We start from the raw sequence: 27,562 nt of genomic DNA, 5'->3' as shown, positions 1-27,562 counted from the left end.
CTGCACTGAGTTCTGTATCAGTCTTTTAATTATTCCACCTTGTGTTGTTTTTTTTGTTCAATGTCTTTTAATGTTTTATTATGATCTTAGTCTTAATTACTCTTTGCCCATCTACGTATGCTTTTATCTGCTATTACTGTTGGTTTTATTTATGTAAAGCACATTGAATGACTATGAAATGTGCTAAATAAACTTGACTTGACTTAGTAGACAACATAGACAACACCCTTTTGTGATGTAGTGAGATTGAACTTTCTTGTCAAACATGTAATGTAATGTGGTTTCATAACTTGAACAGTCCTGACTTTCCCTTATTTCAGTGTAAAACATGGGATTTCCAAATCATTCTGATCCAGATTACTGAAGTTGAAAGACAAGTAATTGCCAAAGTCAAGTCTCTGTTAGAGGTCAATCATATGAAATTATTTAATAAAATGTAAGTATACAAATATGTAGGTGAATGTTCAATGGCTAGCAGCTCCAAAGAGTTTGGAGGGCAAATGGCAGCATCTAAATTTCCTTCATGACTTGCATAGGAAGCCGGCTGAGAAAATCAGAGAGAAATAAAAAATAAAATCCCTTACATCCCCAAAAAAACTCTGGTATGTGCCATAGAACTCCAGAACCACCAGACACAGGAACAGGAACATCATGTTTTTCATGCAAACACACAAGGGGTAAAAAAAGTTGAGAACATTGTGTGGAAACTGCACAAATCATGGAAACCAGCCACAAGAGGTGTTCGTGGGCATGCTCATCTAGGAGAATTTTATTAAAGATGTGTGTATTACGTGCTCAGTTCTAGTTATTACAAGTAAATCTGCATCCTGATTTACCTCCAAATGTATCCCCTTGCACTAGCATTGCATAAGCACTATAGTTGCACTAGCGTAACTATAGGGAGTGCAGAGGGTGCAATCACAATTGAGCTCAGGAGAACAAGTGGCCCATGCCAAGCGGGCATGTTTTAAGTGGAGCCCCTGAATATAATGTTAGAAGTAGACTGACGAAGCCTATTGTTTCTTGACACCACTAAACACTTATTTGTGGTTTTCATCAGGTCCCTTACCACAGGTGTATAAAATCAAGCACCTAGATTATGAATGCAGACTGCATGACACTTCATTAATGCACCTGTGGAAAGGGACCTGATGAGACCCATGAATGGAACGTCAATAACATATTGAAGTGATTAGGCCACTAAAGAAAAGCAGTTGACATATAGCCTATATATGGAAAGCAGGTAAAGGACTGAAATAAATCTACAACACGTTTTCATGCGCACAGGAGAGCGTGTGCACAGGTGTGTGTGTGTGTGGGCTTCTGGTAGATTGCTAATCACCTAAGAAAGACTTGTGGATTAAAAGAACATCCTGAAAACAAAAAGATCTGCAATCACATCAGTGCAGGTTGACGGAGGGCACAGCAAAGAAAATATTAAATTATGCTCTTTTTAGCTCAGAGTAATCAGCCCAGGCCTGGCACCAAAAAACACCTCCGGCCCACCGGGAAATCGTGTATTTAACAATATTTACGCACCCCCAGACCCCCACTAACTTGGCTTGAATGCTTTGAACTCTTGATGCTCTAGATTCAGGACTAAAAATAATGTCAAGCTATAAGGCTATATGTTAAACATGACCTTTAAATTATCTTTTAAAATGTGTGTGTGTGAAAATAGTGAAAATAATGAGTTTAGAATGTGCTTATAGTAGTAGGTTAAGGGATAGTGCCACGGTAAATAATGAGGGTATAGGGCCTGTCGGCACAGTGTCCCACCCGGGCCCGGTGTAAAGTCGTTTGTCAAAGTTATATAGCATTATGTCTCTTCTACGTCTCCTGCCGTCTTCTCCTCAATCAGAGCACTGAGGCTTTTCCTGCTGACATTCTACTCTACTGCTGATTGGCTAATACGCGTTGCCTTCACCAGTTGCCTTTGACTAACCCCCAATTATTTCTTCCTCGGATTTGCCCAAATCATGTAGGTGATATATTTTGCAAACAACCTGAAAGGTGAGGAGTTTGCATCTCTGAGTTACTGCTATAAGCCTAATGGATAGCTGAAATTAATAATTTCTATACTTCCTGTTTGGAGACCTATAGGCCTACTGTACATCCTGCCTCACCCTGAAAATACTCTACATCACATTCGATTCTCATATGCCATGCACATATTGTTGCTTGCGCTCACTTTGCACTTCATGTACATGATGTGTCTTGTATACAGTCTGCATATTACTTGTAAATGTGTCCTAAAGAATCTGTACATTGTCTGTGTATTGATTGTCTATGCTGTATTTTGTATGTCCCAGATAGTAAAAATCAGATTGGCAGACAGCTGGTGGCATGCCACTTGTGGTCCGCCGTTGAACCACCTTCTCTTTAAATTGAACTTGTCATGAATGTTAAGAAAAGACATGACATGTTGTCATGATGGATGAAGTACAACTGAATAAATAAAAAAGACCAATAGTGGCAAAATATTGGGACATTTGTCTGCAACCCGCCAGAGGACCGATGAGCAAAACACCAGCCAGATCTGCCCCCAGAGGGCCGATAGCTGTCTGCCAGCCTCTTCTATCTGGGATTATCTACATGTTGTTTTGTAAATTGTTATATTGACAGACACCATCGGCCGAAACAAAATTCCATGTTTGCACAAAGTTAATTATTCAAATAAATCTGATTCTGTGTCACACCCATGGTATGAATTTTCTCTCGATTAATTTACAATTTGAGTTACCTTTATTGCTATGAAGTAGGTTCTGTTAGCAGCTAGCATCAACCAAAGTCAATTTGTTTTGCGAAGGTAATGTCCAAAGCTGATGATACACAGGGCAACTTGACGGCAACTGGCGACCAGGTGAGACACAAGGCAACAGACAACTGGCAACGATCCATAGCTTGTGATATTTTTGCTATAGCAAAACCACGGCTATTTAGCTAAATTCCAATGGAACAATAGCTTACTGGAAAAAAAACATTGTCTTCCTCAACATGAGCACACAAAAATAGACGCAAGTTGATGTTTTTTTAAGCATACATTGAGGTAAAATGCCCAGTTCGGATTTCAACATAGCAGAGTAAAAAGGTATGAGAAGCCTCTGTTTTTCCTTGCAGTGTTGTGACGCCGCCGTCTTCGTCATTGGCCAGCAATATTGCCCCTGTGTATCATCACCTTAACACTCTCAGCTCGAGAGGGCCACAAAATGTGTGCTAAATATATGCAAATTAAATTGCCATTACAGAAAGTTTATTTTTGTCCAATTTTGTATCATGTTTTAGGAATGATTGATCCTTGTATAGAAAATTATTAATCAGCAAGCAAGCCCCATGTTGTAGCCATATGAAAATAAGATGCATTGGTTTAAATAATTGACTTTAGAATTTTGCAATGTTCATGGACAGCCAAGACATGTGACAGGCTACGTTACATGCTACAAGTTATATACTTTTTAACTATACCATTATGTCATATCCATTTTACTTTTGTAGTTGTCACTTCAGTCTTTGGGCTACTTTATTACTTTTATATTCTATATATTTTTTAAGTGAACCCTATTTGTATCATAAAGCTGTTTCTTTAAGTACACAATTGGTTTCCAAAACAACCTACTTTTTTATACAAATTCCAGATTGACTTCCATATAGCATTTCAGCATGTCTTGCATCTTGTGAAGTATGTCAGTTATGGTCAGTAGTTATACTCTAAATGTTCTTTCCAGACTTGCACTTTGTTAGGGTAACACAAGAACACAACCACAACATTGGACCTGGAGGCTATCAACTGTAACTACGTTTCCACTGCCAAACTAGAGTCCTGTCACTAAGAAATCCATCATGTATAGGACACAGGAACAAGAGTCTTTCTCAGCTTGATGTTCCAATAGTAAGGATGGATGAACTGTCCTTTGCTTTATCAAAAAAAATGGAGGAAGACATATCCACAGAGCTCTTCATCTTATCTGAGCCTGCTGTGCCAGTGGAGACAGAGGAGGATCTGGCAGCAACTGGTTGACACTCCTCACAACAGCAGCAGCAGCAGTCCATGAAAGCCTGTCCCAGAGACTTGCAAAGACACAGTAGTAGCACTGGTGTGACAGACGACTTGAAGAAAAGGAAAAATTGGTTGATCAGTGCCAGTAGTGCCGCCACACTCTCAGACACTTGCAGTGGAGCGTATGCTTGTGTTAGGTTACACACATTCTCAGGAAGGGTGCACAAGCCATAGACTACAATCAGTGCCAAGACCGTGCAGTTCAGTTGCCGCTCTACCTGTTGTACATGTTGCAACTTCTGTTTCTTGGAAGGTAAGTGGTCCTCTGAACTCTTGGCTGTGCTTCCGTCTGACACATGGCAAGTGGCTAATTGGCATAGTAATGTGAAAACCACGGGCAAGCAAAAATAGCAGCCAAAGTACCACCATGTACGAGCTTCATGGTAGTTAATCACAATAGCATAAATGGACTCGGGAAGGTCAGTATAAGGACTCATAACACACGAATCAACCACTATGCCCAGGTTAGCAGACATAACTGGTTGTAGCTGCCATAACAGAAGTTCCGGAGCTGCCAGGATCATTGAGCCCAACCATACCACTATAAGCTTAACAAACACTGACTGACATCGCTCCACTCTCCGTGCCTTGGGCTGAGAACTGGTTGCAGCATGGAAGCGATCGATGCCAAGGGCACAGAGGCCAAAAGAAGACACACCCAGAGATGTTACCTAAGAGGATGAGAGATGAGGATGGTATTAATCTTCCACAGGGCAAACTAGTGTGGACATTGCCTACAAACACCACCTATGCTCTCACCAATAACAAACATTTTAGAGAAGAGTGTCTGAGTACTCATAGGCCTACCTTAACTTCATTGTTAAAGGAGACATAGAATGGAAACCACTTTTTTCTTGGTTTTCATGAAATATGAGAGGTTGTGCATAAACAAAGAGCTATCATGAACGTGAGGCTTGGTTGTGCCCTCCTTCATATGGAAATCTTGAACTTAGAAATAGCCAATAAAAAATGGGCGAATTAGAAAAGAGCCTGCTTGTGATGTCAGACATCGCAAGGCCATTGAAGTTCAATTGTGGTTGCCAAAGAGGGCGCTATTTAGTCAAACGGACCATTTCAATACCCAGCCTAAATATGCTTAAAATTAGGCTTGTAAAATTGCAATTGAGTTTATTTCTTTTTTTATATATATAAAAGTTGAATATATACTATTTTAACATCAGAGAACACAGTGCAATACTCAATTCTTCCATTCTATGTCCTCTTTAAATTAACTGTTGCTGTTGCTACTGTTGCAGTTCTAAGCTTGTTTGTACAGTACAAAGATGTACATCTCTGCTGTACTGTATATGCTATATGAAACAGTAAAATCACAGATGTACACAGATCTACATCTGAAAACTGATAAAAATTCTGAAACATACCCAGAAACGTGTTAAAAACACTAACTATACTAATTATACTGTCCTTTTCAACTTTACTTTACTACTCTACTATACATTATTTCACAATGTACAGAGTTCATACTATGGACATAATCACTTAGAGTTGATACTTTACAGATCTTGCATAAAAAATATTCACATTCAGTTTAGAGATTCACTCATGTTCAACTCCTCCAGTTAAGTGATGGCATACAGCGGTTAGATATATCCAATAAACATACCTCCATGTATGGTACAGCCTTGCAAGAGAAATCTCCAAGAAGTCTTTTGTTGGTCAACTCATGAAAAACAACTACTGGTAAACAGAAGCACAGTACTAGAAAATCCCAGAAAGCTAGGCTGGCCAGGATACAGTTCCAGGCACTTCGCATGAAGTAGTTGTGCCACACGATGCACATTACTGCCAGATTCCCCACAATACCCACTGCAAACACCACAAGTGAAAGGAAGAGAACTCCATAGGCACTGTAAGAGTTCTCGGTCACCGGAAACAGTGGATTGTGAATAAGCGTACTGCCTAAATCAGAAGCATTATCGTGGTCCAACTCAGTAGTCCCCATCGAAGAATTGGGAAAGATTTGTTCTAGTTTGGGCATAGTTGTGTGATTGGGAATGTCTGTGGAGTAGTTGAAGGTAGAAAGCTCATTTTCCTCTTCTGCTTCCTCCTGGTCCTCAGCAGCTCGGCCCACTGTGGAACTGCGGTTCTTGGTATTCAAATCCCTTCCGTCCAAATCACTGTCGAGAAAATATGGATCCATATCTTCCTGGGCCGAGTCAGACATCATAGTTCCTGTCCGTATATCCTTCTGTGGAAAAGGTAGCACCATTGCAGCCAGTTCAGAGAGCAATAGCAGAGAAAATGACACCAGCATGTTCATGTTTTCGAGATTTTTTTCAAACTGACAAAAAAAAAGACCACGTTTGATATAGTGGCTGTGTCAGAGATCCTAGTTTGAGGCTTGGTGCTCCATGTGCCTATGAGAGTGTGACAATCAGGTCATACATATGCATTAACAGGAAGTGGGCCTCATTTGAAGAGGAATGCAACGCCTTCTTTCACCCTTCCTGGCCCCCCTTTGGGACGGTGTTAAAAAAAAAAAAATCAATCTGTCAGTTAAGCCATCTTTCTTTGATGCAGGAAATACCCCACCTTCTGGTGAAATCAACACCTTACAGTGGGATTTACAGACAGGAACTGTGATAAAGAAATTAAATATCAATGAGCCACAACTGTTTGTAAGAATTTATTTTTAAATTTATTTTTTGATATTTTGATATTTTCCGTATGTTAATAACCCTTTCTTGTTCAATGTGCAATTATATGTGCAATATAAGGCGAGACACTACAGGTGAATAGGGTTAAAAAATATTCTGTGGACGATATTCGATAGCCGCCGTGGATCGTATCGCATTGCGATGTCTGATTGCCGGTGATATGTTACATCAGAGAGAAAAAAGGCCGCACTTTGCATACAGCTAAGCTGAAACGTGTGCAATAAACACGTTTGTATGTAAAGTGCAGCCTTATTTCTTCTCTGATTATTGATTGATGACATTGACTTGAATTGATAAAACTGTAAACAAATTGTTACAAATGGACACATACAATTGTGGAAAACATATTTGTGTTGTCAGTATGAATGCATGTTAATAGATATATTTAACAGCAATTATAATAGCCCTATTATTTAATACTACTACTACCAATAATAATAATACTGAAATTGAACCCTTTAGCTATTAAGGGGTTCCTGGAAGAACCTTTCTGAGAGATTCCTCAAGGAACCTCTCTGAACTGAAAAGGTTCCCCCACAGTGGCAATAAAAGGTTCCTCAAGGCTATTTACTTCTACTTCTACTTCTACTTTTTAGAGAGCTTGCTAGCATACAGTTTATTCAACATAATGCTGTCAAATGTAACCTAGGGGCAGCTACGATATAGAGATAGGCAGCGTTTTCTTTGATGAGGTCTGTATTGACAGGTGCGCAGCGCCACCACAGTTTACGCCCAAGGCCTGCAGCTACTTGACAGAATGTTCAGTTTTGACTCCACCACAGCAGGCGGCGGTCAATTACTATGGCCACAACCCAGTTAGGTACTGTAACGCAGCGTCGAAGAAGTAGGCGACTGCGGATATTACGGCAATCTCTTTTTAACTGACCAAATAAACACAATTATATATTTTAGTGTACTAATTTCGGGATGAGTTACATGTGTTGTTTTTGTAGTTGAGTCTACGGGCAGAAAGTTATATTAATACTTCGCCATTTCTTTCGGAGGGAGCAATCGTTGCCACGAATAGTGTTTGAGGACTAGCCAGCTAAGTTGTTTGTTTTACCTCAAGCTAGCGAAAGACGGGTTGAAATATGGCGTGAAGCGGAGGCTGACTTTTACTAATTCAGCATTGGGTTAGAAGGGTGAGTCAATTAACAGGTTCTGTTTTCAAAATGCTGTGCTGTCGCCATTTGTTGGATAGTTTCTATCCGGTACATATGACGGGTATCACCATAGATAAGTATGTGTCTTTTGCTAGCTCCGTAGCTTAGCCAACTTTGCTTGGTTTCGTCAATTTGCATAACGTGACTAGTGAGCCTGGCTAAGAACGGCTAGCTAACGTTATTGTTAGCCAGAAGCTGCATCAAATGTTATTTATTCACAGGTAATGCGTATGATCTTGCGTAACACACTAAACTGTGTGTTTTCAAGTTGCTCGCTTTGATACACGCAGTGGCGTTGAGTTATATTTTTAGCAACTGTGGCTAGCTAATGTAACTGAAACCATCACCGACAGGACCAAGTGTGCTGTGCTATCAGGTTGTCGCTGGCTGAGCATGGAGTTACAACGTGCTGACCATACCTGCTTTGTTTAAAATTAAATTGGTCTTTGATTGCCGACTACATTATGTCGATGTCATAGTTGTTCAATTTCGTTCATCAGTAAAATGTCTTACTACTGTGTGGACAGATAACAGCAGTAACATGTACTATCGGTCTCCTTCATGAGTCAATGTTTTCTTCAGGGCGAAACTTTATTGAAACCGACTTGACAGTGTGGATTTGGTGTCCACTGTCCACTGTCCACTTTGTCATGATCTGACTAACCTCCTGCTCAGCATCCTTAAATGCGTTTGTGAGTCGATGTGACTTCATCACATGTCGCTGCACACATCTGGCCAGCTGTCCAAACATTTTCTTGACGATTTTACTCGGTAACTGCAGGTCAACACAGGTAATCAAGTCGGATCAACTGAGGGTCAGGGGTTCCGTTCGGCCGGAACCTCCAAGCGCGCGTCGTCATGGCTTGGGCCCTGAAACTGCCGCTGGCGGATGAGGTGATCGAGTCAGGTCTGGTGCAGGACTTCGACGCGAGTCTCTCTGGCATCGGTCAGGAGCTGGGAGCCGGGGCTTACAGCATGAGGTAGGTGGCAAATTACTGTCTTCATTTGACTTTCAGTGCTTTCATTTGAACTGTTTGACGGCTCTTCTTGCGCTCCTTTCAGAGCATAGTAAAGACTTTGATGTGCTTTTTGTAACCTGATATGACCGGGCGAAGCACATTGCTTGTGTCCTCCTAAATGCAGGCAGTTGTTGAATCTGTCAAAACAGTGATTTATCTGCATTTCATGATAATCCAGCCATATGCATGTATTCTGTCGAGATCTATTTCAAACTCTCTCTGGGTTGGGTGCCCACTCCTCCACCACTGGTAGGCTGGTGCTGTGCGTGTCATCTCATCTGAGGTGAGACTTGCTCTAAATGTCAGCAGTGTGTGTTTTCAACGCAGCAAGAACCTCTGGCAGTGAGCCTCCAGCATGATTCAAGCTTCTGCAAGAACACAGTGTCCTACAGCCAAAAAAAAATCCTGATTGTAAAGTAAAATGCAATATGGAACTGCTGTAAGTGAATAAGACACGTTTGTGGGTGACTGCCTTTCTCTGAGTGCCCTTTCCACGATGGCGTAATTGATACTTGGCGAGGATTTCAGCAGCTTATCGCTTCGTGCCCCTGTCAGCTTGCTGCGAGTAACACTTCAGGTTATTAATTTATGATTTTGCTACTCACTAACATTTAGGAGGCGAGTGCTACGAGATAGAAGGTCAAGCCAAGTGACTAAAATGCTCTGTGGCAGTGCATTGCAGTGTGGTAGTTGACTGAAGTTGTTTTTTTTCACTTGAAATTTCACTTTTATTAAACTATTTTGGAGTAGCGTCACTTGATTTGACATGTTGGTTGACTAGGCTTTGGTGCTACGAATGTTTTAAAACACCGAAAATCCAGTGTTGTTTGATAACGGAAGGTTGTTACACTAAGAAAACTTAGTTGACAGTTTATTTTAATATGTTGCAATCCATTGACGTTTGGCCAGCTGTTGTCTTTCAGCCGTATTCATTTTTAGGGGGCTTTGAGTGGCCTGAATTAGTAGTTGTAAAGAGCATTCTTGTGGAGACGGGAAAGTAAAACCAATCTGTGATCCACTTTCGCTGGTTTCTAGGTAACTGTGTGGCACAGTTAGTGTTTATGGCTGAAAATGTGAAAACATCTCTTGCGCTCTTGGGTAAGAGTCATAAATGGTCTTGCAAACATTTGTTATTATGCGAGTGGCCAGGAGGTGCCCCAAACTGGTAAGGGGAACGGTTCTGGCATTTCTTTTATCATCAAGTGAAAAATGTCCAGGGAATGCTGAATGAATGTGTTGGGCTTTTTTTTTTTTTGTATTCTTAGTTGTTTCCTGCGGTGTTCCGTAACCTCCCTATATGTTCTATTTATAGGACCTAGTGAAGGAAGTCATTGCTCAAGAAAATGAGCAGGAAAACTGACAAGACACCCTTTTACCCTGCATTTTTCTTGTCTACACCTAATTTCTCTCTCTCTCTCTCTCCCTCTCTCCCTCCCCCCTTCTCTCTCTCTCTCTCTCTCTCTCTCTCTCTCTCTCTCCCTCCCTCCCCCCTTCTCTCTCTTTTTCTTTTGTTTTGTTTGTGTTATTCTCCAGTGATGTGCTGGCCCTTCCCATCTTCAAACAGGAGGAGTCCAACCTTCCTCCGGACACAGAGAATAAGATCCTGCCCTTCCAATATGTTTTATGTGCCGCCACCTCGCCTGCTGTCAAACTCCACGACGAGACGCTCACCTACCTCAACCAAGGTCTGCCGTACAGGGATTCCCTGGGATCATCCACATTTACATGTTCACACTCTCAACCACTGGCTGTTAATTTCACTCCTAACTAACACCTCTGGGCAGTCTCTCTCCTTAAGGGACCTCGGCTGCCTCTCAAATCAGGGTTTCCGTTTACAGTCATTCTTACTTTCACACACTTTCGCATTCCATGCTGTGAGTGGGAGTTAATGCGGCAAATCATTCATTTCACGGGGCACCTGAGGTCCAAGATCTCACAAGCACTGACAAACAAAGTCAGTGGCAGGAGACATTACTGATGAGAATGATACCTATACGATTCAACATCCATGGCCCATTGAAGGCCTTATGAAAATCTGGCCAGCAGGTTTTGTATAATCCGTCTAACAAACAAGCCTCCTGAGCAGAGGCTCTCTGTTCTGTAGATCTAGTTAACTTGGTAGAGGCATGCTCTCTACTGAGCGCCATACTAGTGTGTGTGTCATGTAGTTGATGAGAGGCAAAAAAAAATCCAACTAAAATGGTTGACCAGTAAACCCCTCACATGAAAGAGGACTTTGCAGAGACACTCCGAGATTTAGAAAAAAGTACAAAAAGCGAGCACTGGTTTTAAAAAGCACACAGGGCTCACGTGTTAACGGCTATATTGATCATATGATTGCGGAAGGGATATGGCTGGTGTGGGAGAGGAGACTGTAGGGGCTGTTCTCCTCCTCATCAGATGTGGCGTGGGTGTGGAGTGAGGCATGTCCAGAAAAGCAGCTGCGTGTGCCCTTTATAAATCACCTATATACTAAACATGTCACTCAAGCATCCAGCCTTTGGGCCAGATTACATATCCCAGTTGTCCCTTTCCACAAGCATCCAGCCTTTGGGCCAGATTAGATATCCCAGTTGTCCCTTTCCTGCCACTGCTGCGGCCAGGAGTCCCCCATGTGTTGCGTACAGTTTCCCCATAAAATAACTGATTCATTTCAGTGAATATTAATGTTTACAGTTGCTCAGTAAATATGTATGTTAAATATGAGTGCTTGACACTTAACTAAATTAAATATTGTTAAAGTTATTTTATGATTTTATTTTACCCAAATGTAGCTATTTCCTTACACTATTTTCCACTTTGGACATTTTGAATTACTAAGTATTAACATAGTTTATACACTACCAGAATATGGTTTAACAGTATTCACTCCTGATTGAAGGGCTTACTTGTATTTAGTGAACTTGACGTCAAGAAACCAAACTTGCTTGTGTTTCTCAGTGACTAGCTTTTCACACACACCATATTTCTGTGTTAATGAGTACATGTCCTGACATGGTTTACTATTGTGACCCTAGTCTTGCTTGTGCTATTTACTAAAAGTGTTTTTTTTTTTCTGTCATTTTAGGACAGTCTTACGAAATTCGAATGCTGGACAATCGGAAAATGGGGGAGCTCCCGGAAATCACGGGGAAAATGGTGAAGGTATGAAAAGTTTTCAAAGCCAACTCACTTATAAGATTCTGGGCAGATCAATCTTTAGAATCCTCCCTCTTCTCAGTTGCTCATGAACGCCCCATTACACTCTTTTTTTATTATTATGATTATTTTTGTATATTTTTAGTTTTTTTTTTCTTCTTTACTTTTTCTCATCATACCCATTAGCTAGTTTTCCATATGGAAGGTCCAAATGCTCCACTCCATGTGTGAGCGCCCATTCTGCATCCACTGTAGTGTGCTTGTGAACGCCCCATTCTCCATCTACTCTAGTGTGCTTGTGAACACCCCATTCTCCAACCTCCATCCACAGTAGTGTGCTTGTGAATACCCCATTCTCCATCTACTCTAGTGTGCTTGTGAACACCCCATTCTCCATCTACTCTAGTGTGCTTGTGAACGCCCCATTCTCCATCTACTTTAGTGTGCTTGTGAACACCCCATTCTCCATCTACTCTAGTGTGCTTGTGAACACCCCATTCTCCAACCTCCATCTACTCTAGTGTGCTTGTGAACACCCCATTCTCCATCTACTCTAGTGTGCTTGTTTGCAGTGCAGTGTTTTTGAGGGGAAGGAGAATGATTGGTTCTGACGGCGGTACTGACCGTGTGACCCGCGCTTGTGTGTGTCCCCCCTAGAGCATCATCCGGGTGGTCTTCCACGACCGGCGTCTGCAGTACACTGAGCACCAGCAGCTGGAGGGCTGGCGCTGGAACCGGCCCGGAGACCGCATCCTCGACCTGGGTGAGGCGGCCGAGTGGGCAGGGGAGACCAGTCAGAACAGATTATTCAGAGTAGAGGAGTGCATCTCCTGCAGTCATCGTTACCAGCATGCTGTGTAGTTACATTCTAAAATACAACCCAGGCTATCTTGCACCTCAAGGGTTCAACTTCTTAATAATAAAAATGTAGAATTTCAGGTCTACAAAGTGGGCGTTGCCATATCAGGGCCTTCCTCCACCTAATTTTTTTCCTGCTCCTTGCATTTTTTTCTTTCTTAGGCCCTACATGAACAGAAAAACATTGGTTCAAATGTTAATCATGATTTGCAGCCTTGACCCCATTTTTCAAAGAGTGGTTCTGTTAAATGTTAGCATGCGTTATAAACTCCAGACATAAACCATAAACCATATAGATTTTTAACAGGCAACATTGTTGTTTTCATGTTGCTTATGATTATTAGAAGTAATTTTTAAAAAAAGTTGCTAAATTGTTTAATAAATATTGACCAGAGTTTTGACCCCTTCAGACATCCCGATGTCGGTGGGCATTGTGGATCCCCGTGCCAACCCCACACAGCTAAACACAGTCGAGTTTCTGTGGGACCCGTCGAAACGGACCTCGGTCTTCATTCAGGTATGCTGCCACCTTAGTGCATGAAATCATAGAGTAACTTCATCAAAATTGAGATATCACATTCATCAATTCGTCAACACAAGGAGAGACTTTTACTTTTGTGAGTAGTTTTGTGCGCGTGTGTGTGTGTGTGTGTGTGTGTGTGTTTGTGTGTTTGTGTGTTAGGCCCAGATTATTACTTTCCCCATCTCATGTCAATGATGAGGAATGATCATTGTAGTCTCAACGATGAATGGTTGAACCGTTGAGTTTTTTGAGGGACTAATTGAGTGTGATTGTGGTTAGTGTGTGACGGTGCTACTGTGTGTTTTGCGTGCGTGTGTGCGTGTGTATGTAATTGTAGCTAGATTGTGACTGCTAGTGTGTGTGTTTTGAGGGATTAATTGAGTGTAATTGTGGCTAGCTTGTGACTGTGCTAGTGTGTGTGTTTTGCGTGGTGTGTGTGTGTGTAATTGTAGCTTGTTTGTGACTGCTGGTGTGTGTGTGTGTGTGTGTTTTGAGGGATGAATTGAGTGTAATTGTGGCTAGTTTGTGACGGTGCTGGTGTGTGTGTTCTGCGTGGTGTGCCGCAGGTTCACTGCATCAGCACAGAGTTCACGATGCGCAAGCACGGCGGAGAGAAGGGCGTGCCGTTCCGCATCCAGATCGACACCTTCAAAGAGAACGAGAGCGGAGACTACACCGAGCACCTGCACTCGGCCAGCTGTCAGGTCAAAGTCTTTAAGGTGAGGACACACACACACACACACACACCTCCACACACACCCCTCACTTCTCTTAATAAGCTGAGGACCCACACATTTGTAGGGACGGGGGCGCACATCCAAACAAAAATGTTTTAACAAAACATGTCAAAGAGAGAAGGGTCTGCACACTATAGTCCTCATCAGGCAGAATAGGAACGCCCCCCCCCCCCCCACACACACACACCCCTCACCTCTCTTAATAAGGTGAGGCCCCCCCCACACACACCACACACACCTCCACACACGCTCCTCACCTCTCTTTATAAGGAGAGGACCCCCCCCAAACACACACACACACACACACACACTCACACACCACACCACACACATCTGAAATGTGCCAGTATAACCACATAAGCAGAAATCCAAGTTCTGAGCCAACTTTTGGACTTCAAATTTCATATTCAGCTGGCTGTTCAAATGTGATTGGCGCGTGTGCCCTGATCCGTCATTGTTTGTATTTGTTTGTTTGTTCTGCTCCAGCCCAAGGGGGCGGACAGGAAGCAGAAGACGGACAGGGAGAAGATGGAGAAGAGGGCGCCGCAGGAGAAAGAGAAGTACCAGCCCTCGTACGAGACCACCATTCTCACAGAGGTACGCATCCGTCTCTGGACGGGCAGACTGGAAGGAGTTCTCTGTTGCATACTGTCAGTTATGGCAAACCATGCTCGGTGCTGAAGAAACCTTGCTATTCCCCTCAATGGTCAGTTATTGAACCTCGTGATTCCACTTTTCTTTTCATAAAGTGTGTTAATGATGGGTGTTATTTTTGCGTTTTTATTTTTATTTTATTATTTTTTTTTATCATAACTGAAGAGGAACTCTGACAAGTTTTATAAAATGACATCGTGGCACACTTGTGGTAGACCAAATTCCCTGAATTTCATTTCTTCGTGGATCTACGCATCTATCAAGGCTGTAATTTCCTCATCATTCGAGGAAAGCGAGATGTTTCATTCTCTAAAAATTTCCTGAAAAGGTCATTTGTAGAGAACTCCTATCCGGAATGGTTCTGAATATGTTTGCAAAGGTAGTTCTGCGATGGAAGTTCTACAATGTCTTTGTTTCGGCAAACAGGTAATGTAGCTCAGAGATATAGTGGTCCAAGCTACTGGGAACTACAGTGAACACCTGTAGGATTATCAATGGAAGCAAAGTATGGAAATGAAATGGTTATATTGATGGTAGTTACCAATCACAGACTACAATCTTTCTTGTATGGATAACAGCTAACATTTCTCCACAGTTTCAGTGATAAATCTGCATTGCTTTTTTTGAGCACTACTGAAAGCAGGTGGTTTCCTTTCCCTCCCTGTGTCGGATTGTGGCCTCTTTCAGCAGTGGTTTTGATTGGCTTCTGTAGACTCTGAATGGCTTGGTTTGGTTGTGAGCAAGTGAGAAATCGTGGCATTTCATCAAAAGTCATCAGAGTTCCCAGAAACTGTTTTGTACGCGCATGGCATGTCAGTGTTGAATTCTTCCTTATTTCCCATATTCAAATGATGCTCCTGTGTGTTTCACAACAGTTTCCTTGTTGCATTGCTTTTTTCCAGTGCTCCCCGTGGCCTGAGGCTACCTATGTAAACAACTCTCCGTCACCTGGATTCAACAGCACCCACAACAGTTTCACAGTAGCTGAAGGGTATGGAATGCGAAATGTTAAATATCATTACTCAAAACAGTTTTTTAATGCTTCGTTTCATTAACTAAGCAAAGTTGGTTGAACCACAAATATTTTATGGGACAAGAAATGTTCAGTTCAGTTCAGTTCAGTTCAGTTTACTTTATTAATACCCATAGGTAGATGTGTTGTGCAGTAACAGGAGAGGGTGTCACACAAACATTGATGACAGGACAAACAGGAGACAGGTTAACACACAGCATGAAACGTGTTGACTGTAATGTGTGGCATAACTGAAGCCTTCGTCACACCGGAGTGGACCAGATGAAAGTTCCCTGCAGCCGCCTCTAGAGTAGACGCAGAGCAGGTCCAGGAGCGAAGCATCTCTACAGTAGTTTCAGTAGTTTAAGGGCTAGAGTTGCAAAAGCACCAGAGTATGTTAAATCAAATGGCTGTTTGTTTATGGTTTTGTAATGTCATGCTGAATATCATACTCTTTGTTGTTACACTTAGAAACGGATCACCAAATCACCAGCCAGAGCCACCAGCACAGATTGCAGAGGTGAGTATGGATTTCCCATCACCCCCCACTTCCTCCCACTACTCATAATTCACGTTTTACACGTGGCCTCGTAGTCTCCATAGAAACGATTGCTTATGTATTTAGTTTACGGAACAAGTACCTAAGAGACTGTCTGAAGCATCCTTTATCCTGGTGACAGAGATTCTTCAGTAACACTAAGCACAGCGACCTCCCTGCAGTCTGTGGTGCAGTTTTGGGCTACATCCACACTGTTCTGCGTCTCATTGGAAAGCCTTGTTTCATTTTAATAATGTTCTAAGAAAGTAGAAGTGAGTCTTGTCAAACAGACAGAGTCCACATGAGAACACAAAGCCGGTGTTTTCAGATGAATGACTACAGGGCTTACAGCATTTTCAAATCGTTCCATTTCAGGAACTTGAAAACACTGCAGTTTAGTTTAGATGAGAGGTGACAAAACAAAACAAAAGTCTGTCGGATTCAAACGAAAGTGGAATAGTGTGAATATAGCCTTGGACTCGTACAGGCAGGCTACATCAGGCGCTCAACTGAAGTGTTCCGTTCATGGAGCGCATGCTCCAACTAGCAGCATACACTAATCGATGGAACTGGCTACACCAGGTGTGATAACTGGTGACCTGATAACTTGCATTGGAAAAACACACAACTATTTTCACACTCCGTGAATGGAACCCTTCAATGTTGCATCGGGTGAAGCCTGGCTGTTATTTTGCTGTGTATTGTGTGTATGTTCCTGTATCTCCAGCCATCTTTTCCTCACTCACACTTGATCCAGGTCTGTAAATCGTGCCTATTTTACACCCCTCTCCCCCTGCCCACAAATCCCAGTCCCTCAAAAAAATGCTCACACCATTGCCGTTGTGTGGCTTCGTAATTAACATTTTGCTGATTCTAACAGGGTCACCACATACTAATATGGGGACCAATGATCTCATTACTAAATTAAATAATAAAAGAAAAAAAGAACAATCAGAGCACAATAGTGTTCTCTACTAGTATATACACACCCAATTATAATTGAGAAAATCATGGGCCATAACTTACATGAACATTTACATGAACATGAAGAAATGGTTCTTCATAATGTTTAGGTCCCAAAACTAACATTTGTTAAATATTTTTGTTCAGCTCCATATTTCCATTCATTTTTTCACCCATGATTTTTATTTTATTTTATTTTATTTTATTTTATTTTATTTTATTTTTTCTTTTTATTATTATTTTAGGTGTTACTCTCAAAAATGCCTCATCTTGGACGGATTATGATACTTACCTATGATATAACATTGGCACACTAAATGCCCATTCAATGAGTTTCCTTCTAATAGATGTTCATGTTCTTACTAGCTTCCCCACATACAATTTTTTAGTCCTAATGCCTGAAAAGCCCAACCTCCCCTTGTTTTAGCCTTGATATAGAGTGGGGAGAATAAGTATTTGAACCCATGATAAAGTTGACTAAAAAGAGGAATATAAAATCATCTTTTGACAATTGATCTTAATGCCTTAATTCAAAAAATGAGTAAAATCCCCCCCCCCCAAAAAAAAATCCAACACCAATTTTCGTTGATTGTTCATTGAGCTCAGTGCAAATCACACAGGCTAATAGGCTAACTAGAAAAAAACATCATGCCAATCTCTAGCTATGGTGAAGTGTATGTGATGATGTGGGGCTATTTTAATTCCAAAGGCCAAGGGAACTTTATCAGGATGCATAGTATCCTGGATCCATGAAATAGCTGGCCTTTAAAAATAAAAATATATAAAAAATAAGGGGTCAAATACTTATGCCCCCTGTATTTAAGGAAGAAAGTTTACAGTATTTATTTACAATACATTCTTCAATCACAAAGAGAATTGGTGTCCTTAGCGGTTGGATTTTTACTATTTTTTTTAATTAAGGCATTAAGATCAATTGTCAAAAGATGATTTTATATTCCTCTTTTTAGTCAACTTTAGCATGGGGGTCAAATACTTATTCTCCCCACTGTATGCATGGGCATTATTTGTGGAGACCTATATATTGTACTTACTGTAAGTGCACTTGATATATTCATGGGCATTATTTGTGGAGACCTTTATATTGTACTTACTGTAAGTGCACTCCCTTCTGCACTTTGTTTTTTCCAAATGTAGGAGATCAATGAGGATGCGGTACAAAGCTTTAGTGATTCGGTAATGCTGAGAATATGTTTGTCTTTACAATTTACAATGTGTTGGCTGGCTGTGAACAATAATAATAATAAATAATAATAAAAAAGCTAATCACCTTAGATGGGACTGAGTAGAATGTTGGATGTGAGGGGTTGGACCGTTCATTTATCCATGTTTTGAGTAGCATTGCGTGTTCTGTCAGTAGATTTGTCCAAATCATTGCATTTTATACTTTATGTAGGTATAACTTGCTGACTTTTCAAAGTCACTTTCAGAAGTGACTTTTGCTCCACTGAATAATGTGGGGCACCATTTTAGACCATTTAGAGGTTGTTGCTGTTGTTGTTGTTGTTGTTGTTGTTGTTGTTACAAAGATTTGAAATCACAGCAGTCTACAAGATAAGGTCAACTCTAATGTCTCAAACCCTTTAACACAGTCATAATGCTTGTGATTAGAGAATGACCCAACAGAAGCCTTTGGCTGCTTGGTTTTGACCAGAGCGTAGTCTGCATCCATATGTAAACAAACAGGATTTTATGTGTGTATTTATTTGTTTTCCTTTAAGTTCTTTTAATGAACTCTCCGTAAGACCATGTGTGAAGGTATGGTATATTTGGTGTGGGTTTTTGAAAATGACGCCATACAATTGCTTTACAGTTGCCATACCACCTACTCAGAAGAGACAGTGAGACCCAGCAGGTACATATGAATTTATTTGCTGATTTGTAGTGAACTGTCGATCCTGTTTCCTTCCTCAGGCTGTAGGAGAAGCAGCAAATGTTGTAAAACTGCTAGTTGGAGGAAATGGCTGAAATAAATGAATAAATAATCCATAATGCACTGGGACTTGTACTGGCCAGTGGATCCACATGTTGATCTCACTGGTTTTAACGTGTATATTGGTCAGCGTTGGTCGCAATGACCCTAGCATGATGTGGGATGTGGGTGTTATCGTGTTTGACTTCGGGGGGGAGGAGACTGTTTGAGTTTGACGTGATGCTTAAGTCCTTTACGATGTGTGCTTAACCCCCTCCTTCTGCTCTCCTCCCTCTGCTCTCCTCACCTGTCTCCCTACCTGTCTCCCTCTCACACCTGAACGGAACAATCAGAATCTGTTGCCCACAGCAACGCCACAGGAGGCCCAGCAGTGGCTCCATCGAAACCGCTTCTCGCCCTTCTGTCGTCTGTTCACAAACTTCTCAGGTATGGCCGCACCGCCGCTAACGCCGTGGGTCCATTAACTCTCCGAACGGTCCCAGAAATGCATAGAATTTGTGAACGATCTACTGTGATTATTTTTAGACCTGTGAAGCCAAATAAGGAACCTCCCCAATATATTTTTTAATGTATTTTGTGAACTGACTGTGTTTCTGATAAACTCTATATTGCTTAAACTTAAACGTGCGTCATCTAGGGAGGCATACTTTGCATGTAAAATGCTGTGATCCAGAGGTGTGAGTCAGAAAGTAAAAGTCTTAACATGTACCTTTGCATTTAACACCGATGATTTCACTAGTTGTACTTTTTCAGATTCAGCTGATTTAGTGAATAGTTGGTGCAAATATGTGGCACTTATGACTTTTACTCTCTGAAGCCGGACTTTTACAGCTCTGTTATGTTTGCACGTCTTGTGTCCCCCCAACGGTAGAACACAGGCCTACTGTACCTCTAACAGCCTTATTCTACTGCCCTGCATTCTATTCTTACTGTTCCGATCTTTTATTCTTTTTTGTTTTATTTGTTTGAGTGTTGTACTTTGAGAGCCAAGTTAAATTAAAACGTCAAATTCCGTGTTTGTTAATGCCAACCTGGCCAATAAAGCTGATTCTGATTCTAACAGTAGATGCGATGTTGTGTGTTTTCCTGTTACAGGGGCAGACCTGCTGAAACTGACCAGGGAAGACGTCATTCAGATCTGCGGCCCTGCCGACGGCATTCGACTCTTCAATGCACTGAAAGGGCGGTGGGTGTAGTTATCTGTCTATCTATCACTGCAACCTCTGGGTGACATCAGAAAGTGTGTGTGTGTGTGTGTGTGTGTGACTGACCAGAGGTGTGTTCAAATTCACAAGCGTTTCACAAAGCGGTTTCTTTTTGCATTGAGTTTTTGGCGAATGTTTGCAAACACTGGCAAAACAAGTCTGAGGAGGTAGTTCTCTGGAAACATAAAGTAAAGATGGACGTGAGCTTGACGAAGTATTATCGTATTATCGCTTACACTAAATCATTCAAATTGAGCTGTTCAGAGAAAACATGTCCGCCACAAACGTTAGCCGTAGTTCACCGAATTTGAGCACCTCTCAGGTATGCAAGTCTTACCCACCAACTAGGAGTAACGTGTGTGTGTGTGTGTGTGTGTGTGTGTGTGTGTGTGTGTGTGTGTGTGTGTGTGTGTGTGTGTGTGTGTGTGTGTGTGTGTGTGTGTGTGTGTGTGTGTGTGTGTGTGTGTGTGTGTGTGTGTGTGTGTGTTAATGTGTGTTGTAACAGGGTGGTACGTCCGAGGCTGACCGTGTACGTTTGCCAGGAATCCCAGCAGGCCCGGGAACAGCAACAGAAGCACGAGAACGGAGACGGCAGCAGCAGCACCTTCTTTGGTTAGTGCATGTCTGTGTGTGCGCAGGTGTGTGTGTGTGTTGTTATGTCGGTGCTGCTGCATGAATGGAACATCAGTGCTTTAGTGGACCCAGATTATTGCCTACCTGGCTGAACGTCTGACAGGAAGCATCCTTGTATGCACAAGAGCTGAAAAAAAACCCTGGACCCCTTCATGAAGAAAAGTCTAGACTAGAGGCCAGTTAGTGTGAGAGCAGCACTCAGGGGCTGACGTCCGAGTACTGCGTACGGCATCACCCTTGAAAACCACACCATGAGCAGACCTTGAAGAGCATCTGTTGTCAACACTGTGGCCAGAGAGGGTTAAAGCGGAGCGAGAGGCGCAAACGTTGGATAATTTCCGCATTCTGTCTTTGCAAAGGGGAGGGGGCTAAATCCCCCTTTAAGCAGACCTGTTAACATTCGAACTGAACTGCTTGCCAATCTGACAGAGATCGATATCCCACTATGACGTCTTTGCGACACGCCTCTTTAAGCAGACAGGAACTGTTCGAATTTTTCTTCCATAGAGATGCATTATGTTGCTCTATCTTGTCAGTAATTAAGGATCTTTGCTGTGGCTGTGTCATTTCCTCTCGATATATGGGCTGCAAGCAGTGAAAACAAACCCACATGGGTTCATTTGCTCATTGGAAAGGCATAGAACTGTTCTGGTGAGCTAAGGTCTCATCTGCACTGAAACGGGGGTACACACATAAAGATAATCAGGCTGATTTTGCCCCGATTTTCTCCCTTCCGACCAAAGACAGAAAACGGTCGATTGTCTTAAGCTCTTAAGATTATTTTATGAGATTCTCTTGTAGTGTGTGGTGTGTTAAGAGTCAAAATTCTCCCGACAATAGCTTTTATGACACGACGGAAAACGTTTGGCGCCGATAATCGTAAAAAATCCTGTAGCCTGTGGGGTGTTCCGAATCCGAGGGCAGCCGAGAAATATTTGTGGGTTCTCTCACAGATAAAAAAATCGGTTGAGATTTATAAAATCTTTATGTGTGTACCCCCCTTAACTTCAATGTTCTTTATGAAAATCGCTTTGAATAAAAGCGTCTGCTAAATGAATAAATGTAGATAAAATGGCAAACAAATCTGAAGTTGACAACAGCTGGATTGAGTGAGTGCCCCTATAAACTGGCCATAAAGCTGGCCCAAATAAAACTACCTATGTGTTGTCCCAAACAGTAAGTGACCGTAAAAGTAACATTGAGAATTCACTGTCTCATATCCCTCACGGTCTAAGCTGTTTCTGCCGCTGCTCATCACTGACCTCTGCTGGAAGGTTTTGGCAGTGCTTGCTTTGTGTTGCCTGGCTGGATTATGTTTGTCATCTCTTCATTATGGTTAATTTACCAGCCATATAATCTGCACATGTAGTTCTCCACTTAAGTGTCATATTTGTCCTGTACGTGCAGTGCTGTGTGTTGAGGTCTCATGCTGTGTGCTCCGATCCTTATTTAAAAAAGAAACACAGGCTTATTTAAGATGAATTTCCATAGTAGTGGACAATAAAGACTTCTAATCTAATCTAATTTTGTTTAGTTGAACCAGTCTAAACGGAAGTCAATTCCCTCCAATTGGATCTCAAAACAGCAAGGCACCATTTATGGTGTTTGGGTTATTATTTTCAGTTTGTCAGGTTTTTATTTGTCGTTCCATAGATGATTGGATCATTTATATGATTTTTATGGTAGGTCATCAGCGAACAACAGTGTGACAATAATTTAGGCTACATTTGTGTCTCGACATGTTTTCCTGCAGTGCTGTGTGTTTAAGCTTCTGCAGCACTGTGTTCCGTCTGTGTTCTACTCATGTGAAATGCTACATTGTGTGTTGACTTCATAGAATGCCATGATGCCCACGCTCATGATGACTTAAGTTCCAACTGTTTGTGTCTGCAGTGTACCACGCCATTTACCTGGAAGAACTGACCGCCAATGAGCTCACTGAGAAGATCGCCCAGCTCTTTAGCATCTCTCCTAGGCAGATCAATCAGATCTTCAAACAAGGACCCACTGGTATCCATGTGCTGGTCAGTGATGAGGTAAGACCCGTGCACACTTCACCTGCTTTAGAATTTTGGGTTCCTAACTGAATGTGAATGCTCCCATAGTCTTCCAGATAAATTAAAAGTTCTATGTTTGATGAAGCAATCTAAATGGGCGTTGTGTGGAGTGCGTTAGTGTGAGGTCACGTTTCTGTAGCAACTGATGCAGTTCTAAACAAACCAAATTAACGTAAATACTAGGCCAGATTGTTTTACAGAAAAAGCAACGTTTCTACGCGAATTAATTTACATATGACATTAGCTAACTTTATGTAATCATAGATTAGCCCAGTTTACCGTTACATTATAAACTTTGTTTTTCATGCTAGCGCGAAACTTTTCCTTTTGATACCCTGGAAGAATGCATAAACGCCTCGACATTGCAGTGATTTTCACCGCTTAAAATTGAGTTATTTTCATTTTTAAAGAAACAACACAGTGAGGCAATAGAAAATGCCATTTGCAGTTCGGTTGTTTAGAACTGTAAATCGCGTTGCCAGGACAACGTGACATTTTCACTTATGCACTCTGTTACAGGAAGATGAATCTGATTGGCTGCTATGTGTTTGAGACTCTTCTGACTCCATATGTGTTTCCTTCCAGATGATTCAGAACTTCCAGGATGAGATGTGTTTTGTTCTGGACACAATGAAAGGTAGGGTACCCCAAGACAGGTCACAAAATTACATGTTCTATGGTCTTCTCAGGTATACAATCATTTCCTGTGTATTAGCCACATTGTGTATAAGCCGCGGTGACAGTGTTTTATGCAAGAAACAAAACCATATTGATACCATATTAACTGTCCCCATGTATTAACCACATAGCTGAAGACATTTAGCAAAATCAATGTATAAGCTGTGGCTAGTAGTTGGGAAATTACAGTATTGGTTCAGGTAAAATCACATGACAGTAAATTGATAAAAATCCAAAGTCCCAAGTTTTTCAACGTACATGGGCCCCATCATTAGATCTATACTTATAGTGGAGACGTAAACGATGATAATCGGTGTAGTATTGAGCTAATGCGCTAATACCAGCAATGGCTAAGCAGCTATAGGGATGGCTAGTGTGACGTCGGGACTCGGGAATCGTTAGGAGTCACGTCCATGTTCAGTAGCATTTTTAGGTCACGTAAAGTATTAGGATGTTGGCAGTAGATATCTATTGTAAACACAGGACGTTGCTGACTGTCTTTTAGCCGTGTTGGGGTTTGGTGAGGGTTAGCTAGCTTAGTTGTTTTCAGTGTAACATACTACTTTACATGTTTTGATCATAGAAAAGTTTAACAGAACACCGTAACCGTTAGAATTAGACACGGAACTGGATATGATGATGTAGCGCCTAGCCATGCCCATACAGTGCAAGCCTATTGGGCGTGTCCGCCTACATGGACAGAATTTCTACCAAGATAACCATGTCTGTTTAAGTGTTAACCAGTTTTATAAAAAAGACAGTCGGTACAGTCAGTACCTCTGTCTTTTGGGTGTCTGACCTAACATAGCAACAAGCCGATTGAGTGCCTGTTGTCCAGTAATCAGAATATAGCTGTCATGCATCAATCAACTAGTTAGGACTTACAGGGAAGCTACGCCAGAGACGTGACAAGACAACAAAGGAAGCTCTAATTGTACTGTACAACCTCTCATTTTATACCATTTCTGTTTCATCTCATAAATCCATCCAAGATTAAATTAGACTCAACAGAATGTGTTTTAGTGAGCCTCAGATCATATGAAACAGACAGAAATGTAGCTAGCACAATGTAGCTAGCACAGCAAGCAACTTGAGAACAGGAGACAGCAAAGTCCCGAGCGCTCTTGTAGGCCAGTGTTTGGAACACCTGCATTCACGCATGCTGGTGTACAAGTGGCTGTGCTTCACGCTGCTGCGTCTGTGCAACCTTTGACCTTTGGCTCTGCATCTTCTTTTGGCAGCCGAGACAAACGATGGGTACCACATCATCCTGAAGTGAAAAAGCCGACAGTTGGATTGGTGGCGGGGTGGTTCGGTTTGGGTGGGGTGGAGTTGGGTGAGGTGGGGACAGGTGGGGGTGTGGACACACGCAACAGTCCTCCCCTCCTGCCCTCCTCCCCTCGTTCGCTCGCTCCCTCCCCCCCTCCCCGCCCCGCCTCGTCTTCTTAGACTTTCGTCTCAACCACACCCCCCACACACAAAAGCCCTCTCCAGAACCCTCGCCCTCCAGTGCCCAATGGATTACGTTGACGACTCCGTTGTTTCACCCTGAACGCGTGTGAGGAGATGAGGCCTCAGTGAAGGACACCGGTGTGGGGAAAGAAGAACTGACATCATCCAACCCTCGCTCACCTTACTGTCTTATTCGACCCCTCCCTTCCTCCATCTATGCCCTCTGCCATCCACTCGTTTTCTTTTGTATTCAGTAACTTCCTGCTTTGTCGCTTATGCTTCTTAAAGAAAGTAAGATTTGAAGAAAATGGAAGGTTAAAAAAAAAAAAGCTTTTTGTTTTGTTTTTTTGGTATGTGTCCCGCATTAGTCGAGTGCGTTGAGTGCCAAAATGTGAGAGACGGAAACACCCCACACACACACACACACACACACACACACACACACACACACACACACACACACACACCACCCCATTCACTGCCTGTCCTCTGATCTGAAAGGTAAACCAAACCAACAAAACTAAACAAAAAAGCTACAATATCACACGCATAAGGCCCTTTTGTTCTGCCTTTTATTATTATTTTTTTGTTTTTGTTTTTTTTATTCCTGGATCCCGATATGCAAATTCCACATGCATTCTAATTACTCTGATGTAGCCTGTCGGATATCTGACAGATATCCGCAGAGCTTGACACTTAATCTGCTGAAGAGACATGGCAACAGGAAGTGATGTCAGAGGAAGGCATACCGCATGACATTTCAAGCTTCAGTGATGTGTTTGCTCAATGTCTTTGTGACTCATCTGTCACAGTAGAGCCCACTGTGACATCTTGATGAAATTCCATGCTTACCCAAGAGTTAATGAATTAGGAGCACTGCGTCCCTATCATGGTTGTCTGTTTTTTTGTGTACTATGCCTGGATTTGATTATGTAGGAGTTGTGCCATGAGCAGTCCATTTCTGAGAAAGTTTCATTTCTTTTTGTTTGTTTTTGTTTTTTAGTACCCCTAAAATCTTACCCTTTAATATCAATTAACAGCTGTCCCTCTGTCACCGTTTCGAAGTTGAAGCTCAGATCAGAAAGATGTGTGGCGAGAAGGTGCCTTGGAGTAGAGGGCCTTGTTTCTTTTTCAGTTTTTGAAAAAAAAAAAAAATCTGTTTTGTTTTGTGTAAAAGTCTCTTGATTTGAAGGTTAATGGTCAGTTTTGATGGTCTTGACTGAAGGATACCCTGCATCTTTGCCCCAGCATCGCCTTGCGCTGGCAGAGCTATTTGTAACACATGTCCTCTGAGTCTGAGTAGTGTCGAGATGTTAACATGCAGGAACAACCGAATGCACAAGACACGAGGACTGGACACTCTGGAGTCCTCTGACCCCTGAACTAAAGACGTAGAAGTCTACATTAAGACGATGAGTTTATAAATGCATCGTCTCACAGTCACTCCTTCACTCCTCTCTGTTTTTGTTTTTGTTTTTGTTTTTGTTCTGTCGCTCTACCACAGCATTATTCTCTCTGTAGCAGACAGGTTTTTTTAAGAGCCACCAAACTCCACAAATAGGGAATCCTTCCGAGAAAAACAAACAAACAACAACAACAGCAAAAACATTCAAACAACAAAATGTTTCAATGTGCGTAGGCCTGTGTATAACCCCCAGTTTCTTTCGTCTTTATTTTTTTTTATGTTTTTTTTTTTTTTAAACATAATTGTGTTTACTATCAGTGTATTACTTTTGTTTTATCATTGGATATTACCACTTCCAGACTCTAATCCATCTCGAGGGTTGTTGTTGTTGTTGGTGTTGGTGGTTGATGCGCTGTACCTGCATGAGGAGAGCAAGCAGTGGTTGTCATTTCTGATCAGTTGTGCTAGATGCGTCAAACGTGGATGCTGGGACACAGTGATGTTGTCCATCGTTGCCCCCCCTTTACCCATGTCATCACGATGATTAAACTACTTACCCATCAAGATGCCCATGATTGTTTGTTTGTTTGTTTGTTTGTTTGGTTTTACCCCAATTCATAATTAACACATTTTTGGTTCTCACCTCCCCGCCCCCAGTCAGTTGCCTTTGCAAATTTATGGACTTTTTAGTGGCTTGGTCTCTAGCCTATATCATGTCTGCTATTTGTGGGGCTGATACTAAGCTATCTCTGAGGAAATGGCATTGAGAAATGTTCCCCTGCATTAAAACCCATGCTTGGATACTTTACTATACATTGACAGTGTTCCACTGTGACAATGT

General features: G+C 41.9%; 2 protein-coding genes across 3 annotated transcripts; one reads left to right on the top strand and one right to left on the bottom strand.

The window, feature by feature from the left end:
• Window positions 1–407: 407 nt before the first annotated feature.
• Window positions 408–6,451, bottom strand: gpr37l1b (G protein-coupled receptor 37 like 1b). Its single transcript, XM_062540833.1, has 2 exons — window positions 5,682–6,451; window positions 408–4,728 (listed from the first exon to the last, which is right to left on the bottom strand). Exons 1-2 carry the CDS (start codon window positions 6,336–6,338, stop codon window positions 3,871–3,873), a joined length of 1,515 nt encoding a protein of 504 aa, XP_062396817.1. The 5' UTR covers window positions 6,339–6,451; the 3' UTR covers window positions 408–3,870.
• Window positions 6,452–7,571: 1,120 nt separating this feature from the next.
• tfcp2 (transcription factor CP2) lies at window positions 7,572–27,296 on the top strand. 2 transcript variants are annotated; one of them, XM_062540830.1, is made up of 18 exons: window positions 7,572–7,877; window positions 8,680–8,878; window positions 10,451–10,602; window positions 11,985–12,061; window positions 12,713–12,818; window positions 13,324–13,430; window positions 14,003–14,155; window positions 14,660–14,770; window positions 15,730–15,818; window positions 16,311–16,359; window positions 18,496–18,534; window positions 19,172–19,213; window positions 19,624–19,717; window positions 20,387–20,477; window positions 21,002–21,108; window positions 23,023–23,165; window positions 23,772–23,823; window positions 25,106–27,296. In XM_062540830.1, exons 2-18 carry the CDS (start codon window positions 8,757–8,759, stop codon window positions 25,141–25,143), a joined length of 1,572 nt encoding a protein of 523 aa, XP_062396814.1. In that variant the 5' UTR covers window positions 7,572–7,877; window positions 8,680–8,756; the 3' UTR covers window positions 25,144–27,296. The 2 variants fall into 2 exon arrangements, with proteins under 2 accessions (XP_062396814.1, XP_062396815.1); XM_062540831.1 differs by lacking the exon at window positions 18,496–18,534.
• The last annotated feature ends 266 nt before the right edge of the window (window positions 27,297–27,562 follow it).

This window comes from Sardina pilchardus, chromosome 7 (genome assembly GCF_963854185.1).
Source record: "Sardina pilchardus chromosome 7, fSarPil1.1, whole genome shotgun sequence".
NCBI lineage: Eukaryota > Metazoa > Chordata > Actinopteri > Clupeiformes > Clupeidae > Sardina > Sardina pilchardus.
The sequence above is the reverse complement of the archived record's forward strand: the minus strand, read 5'-3'. Positions and strand labels throughout refer to the sequence as shown.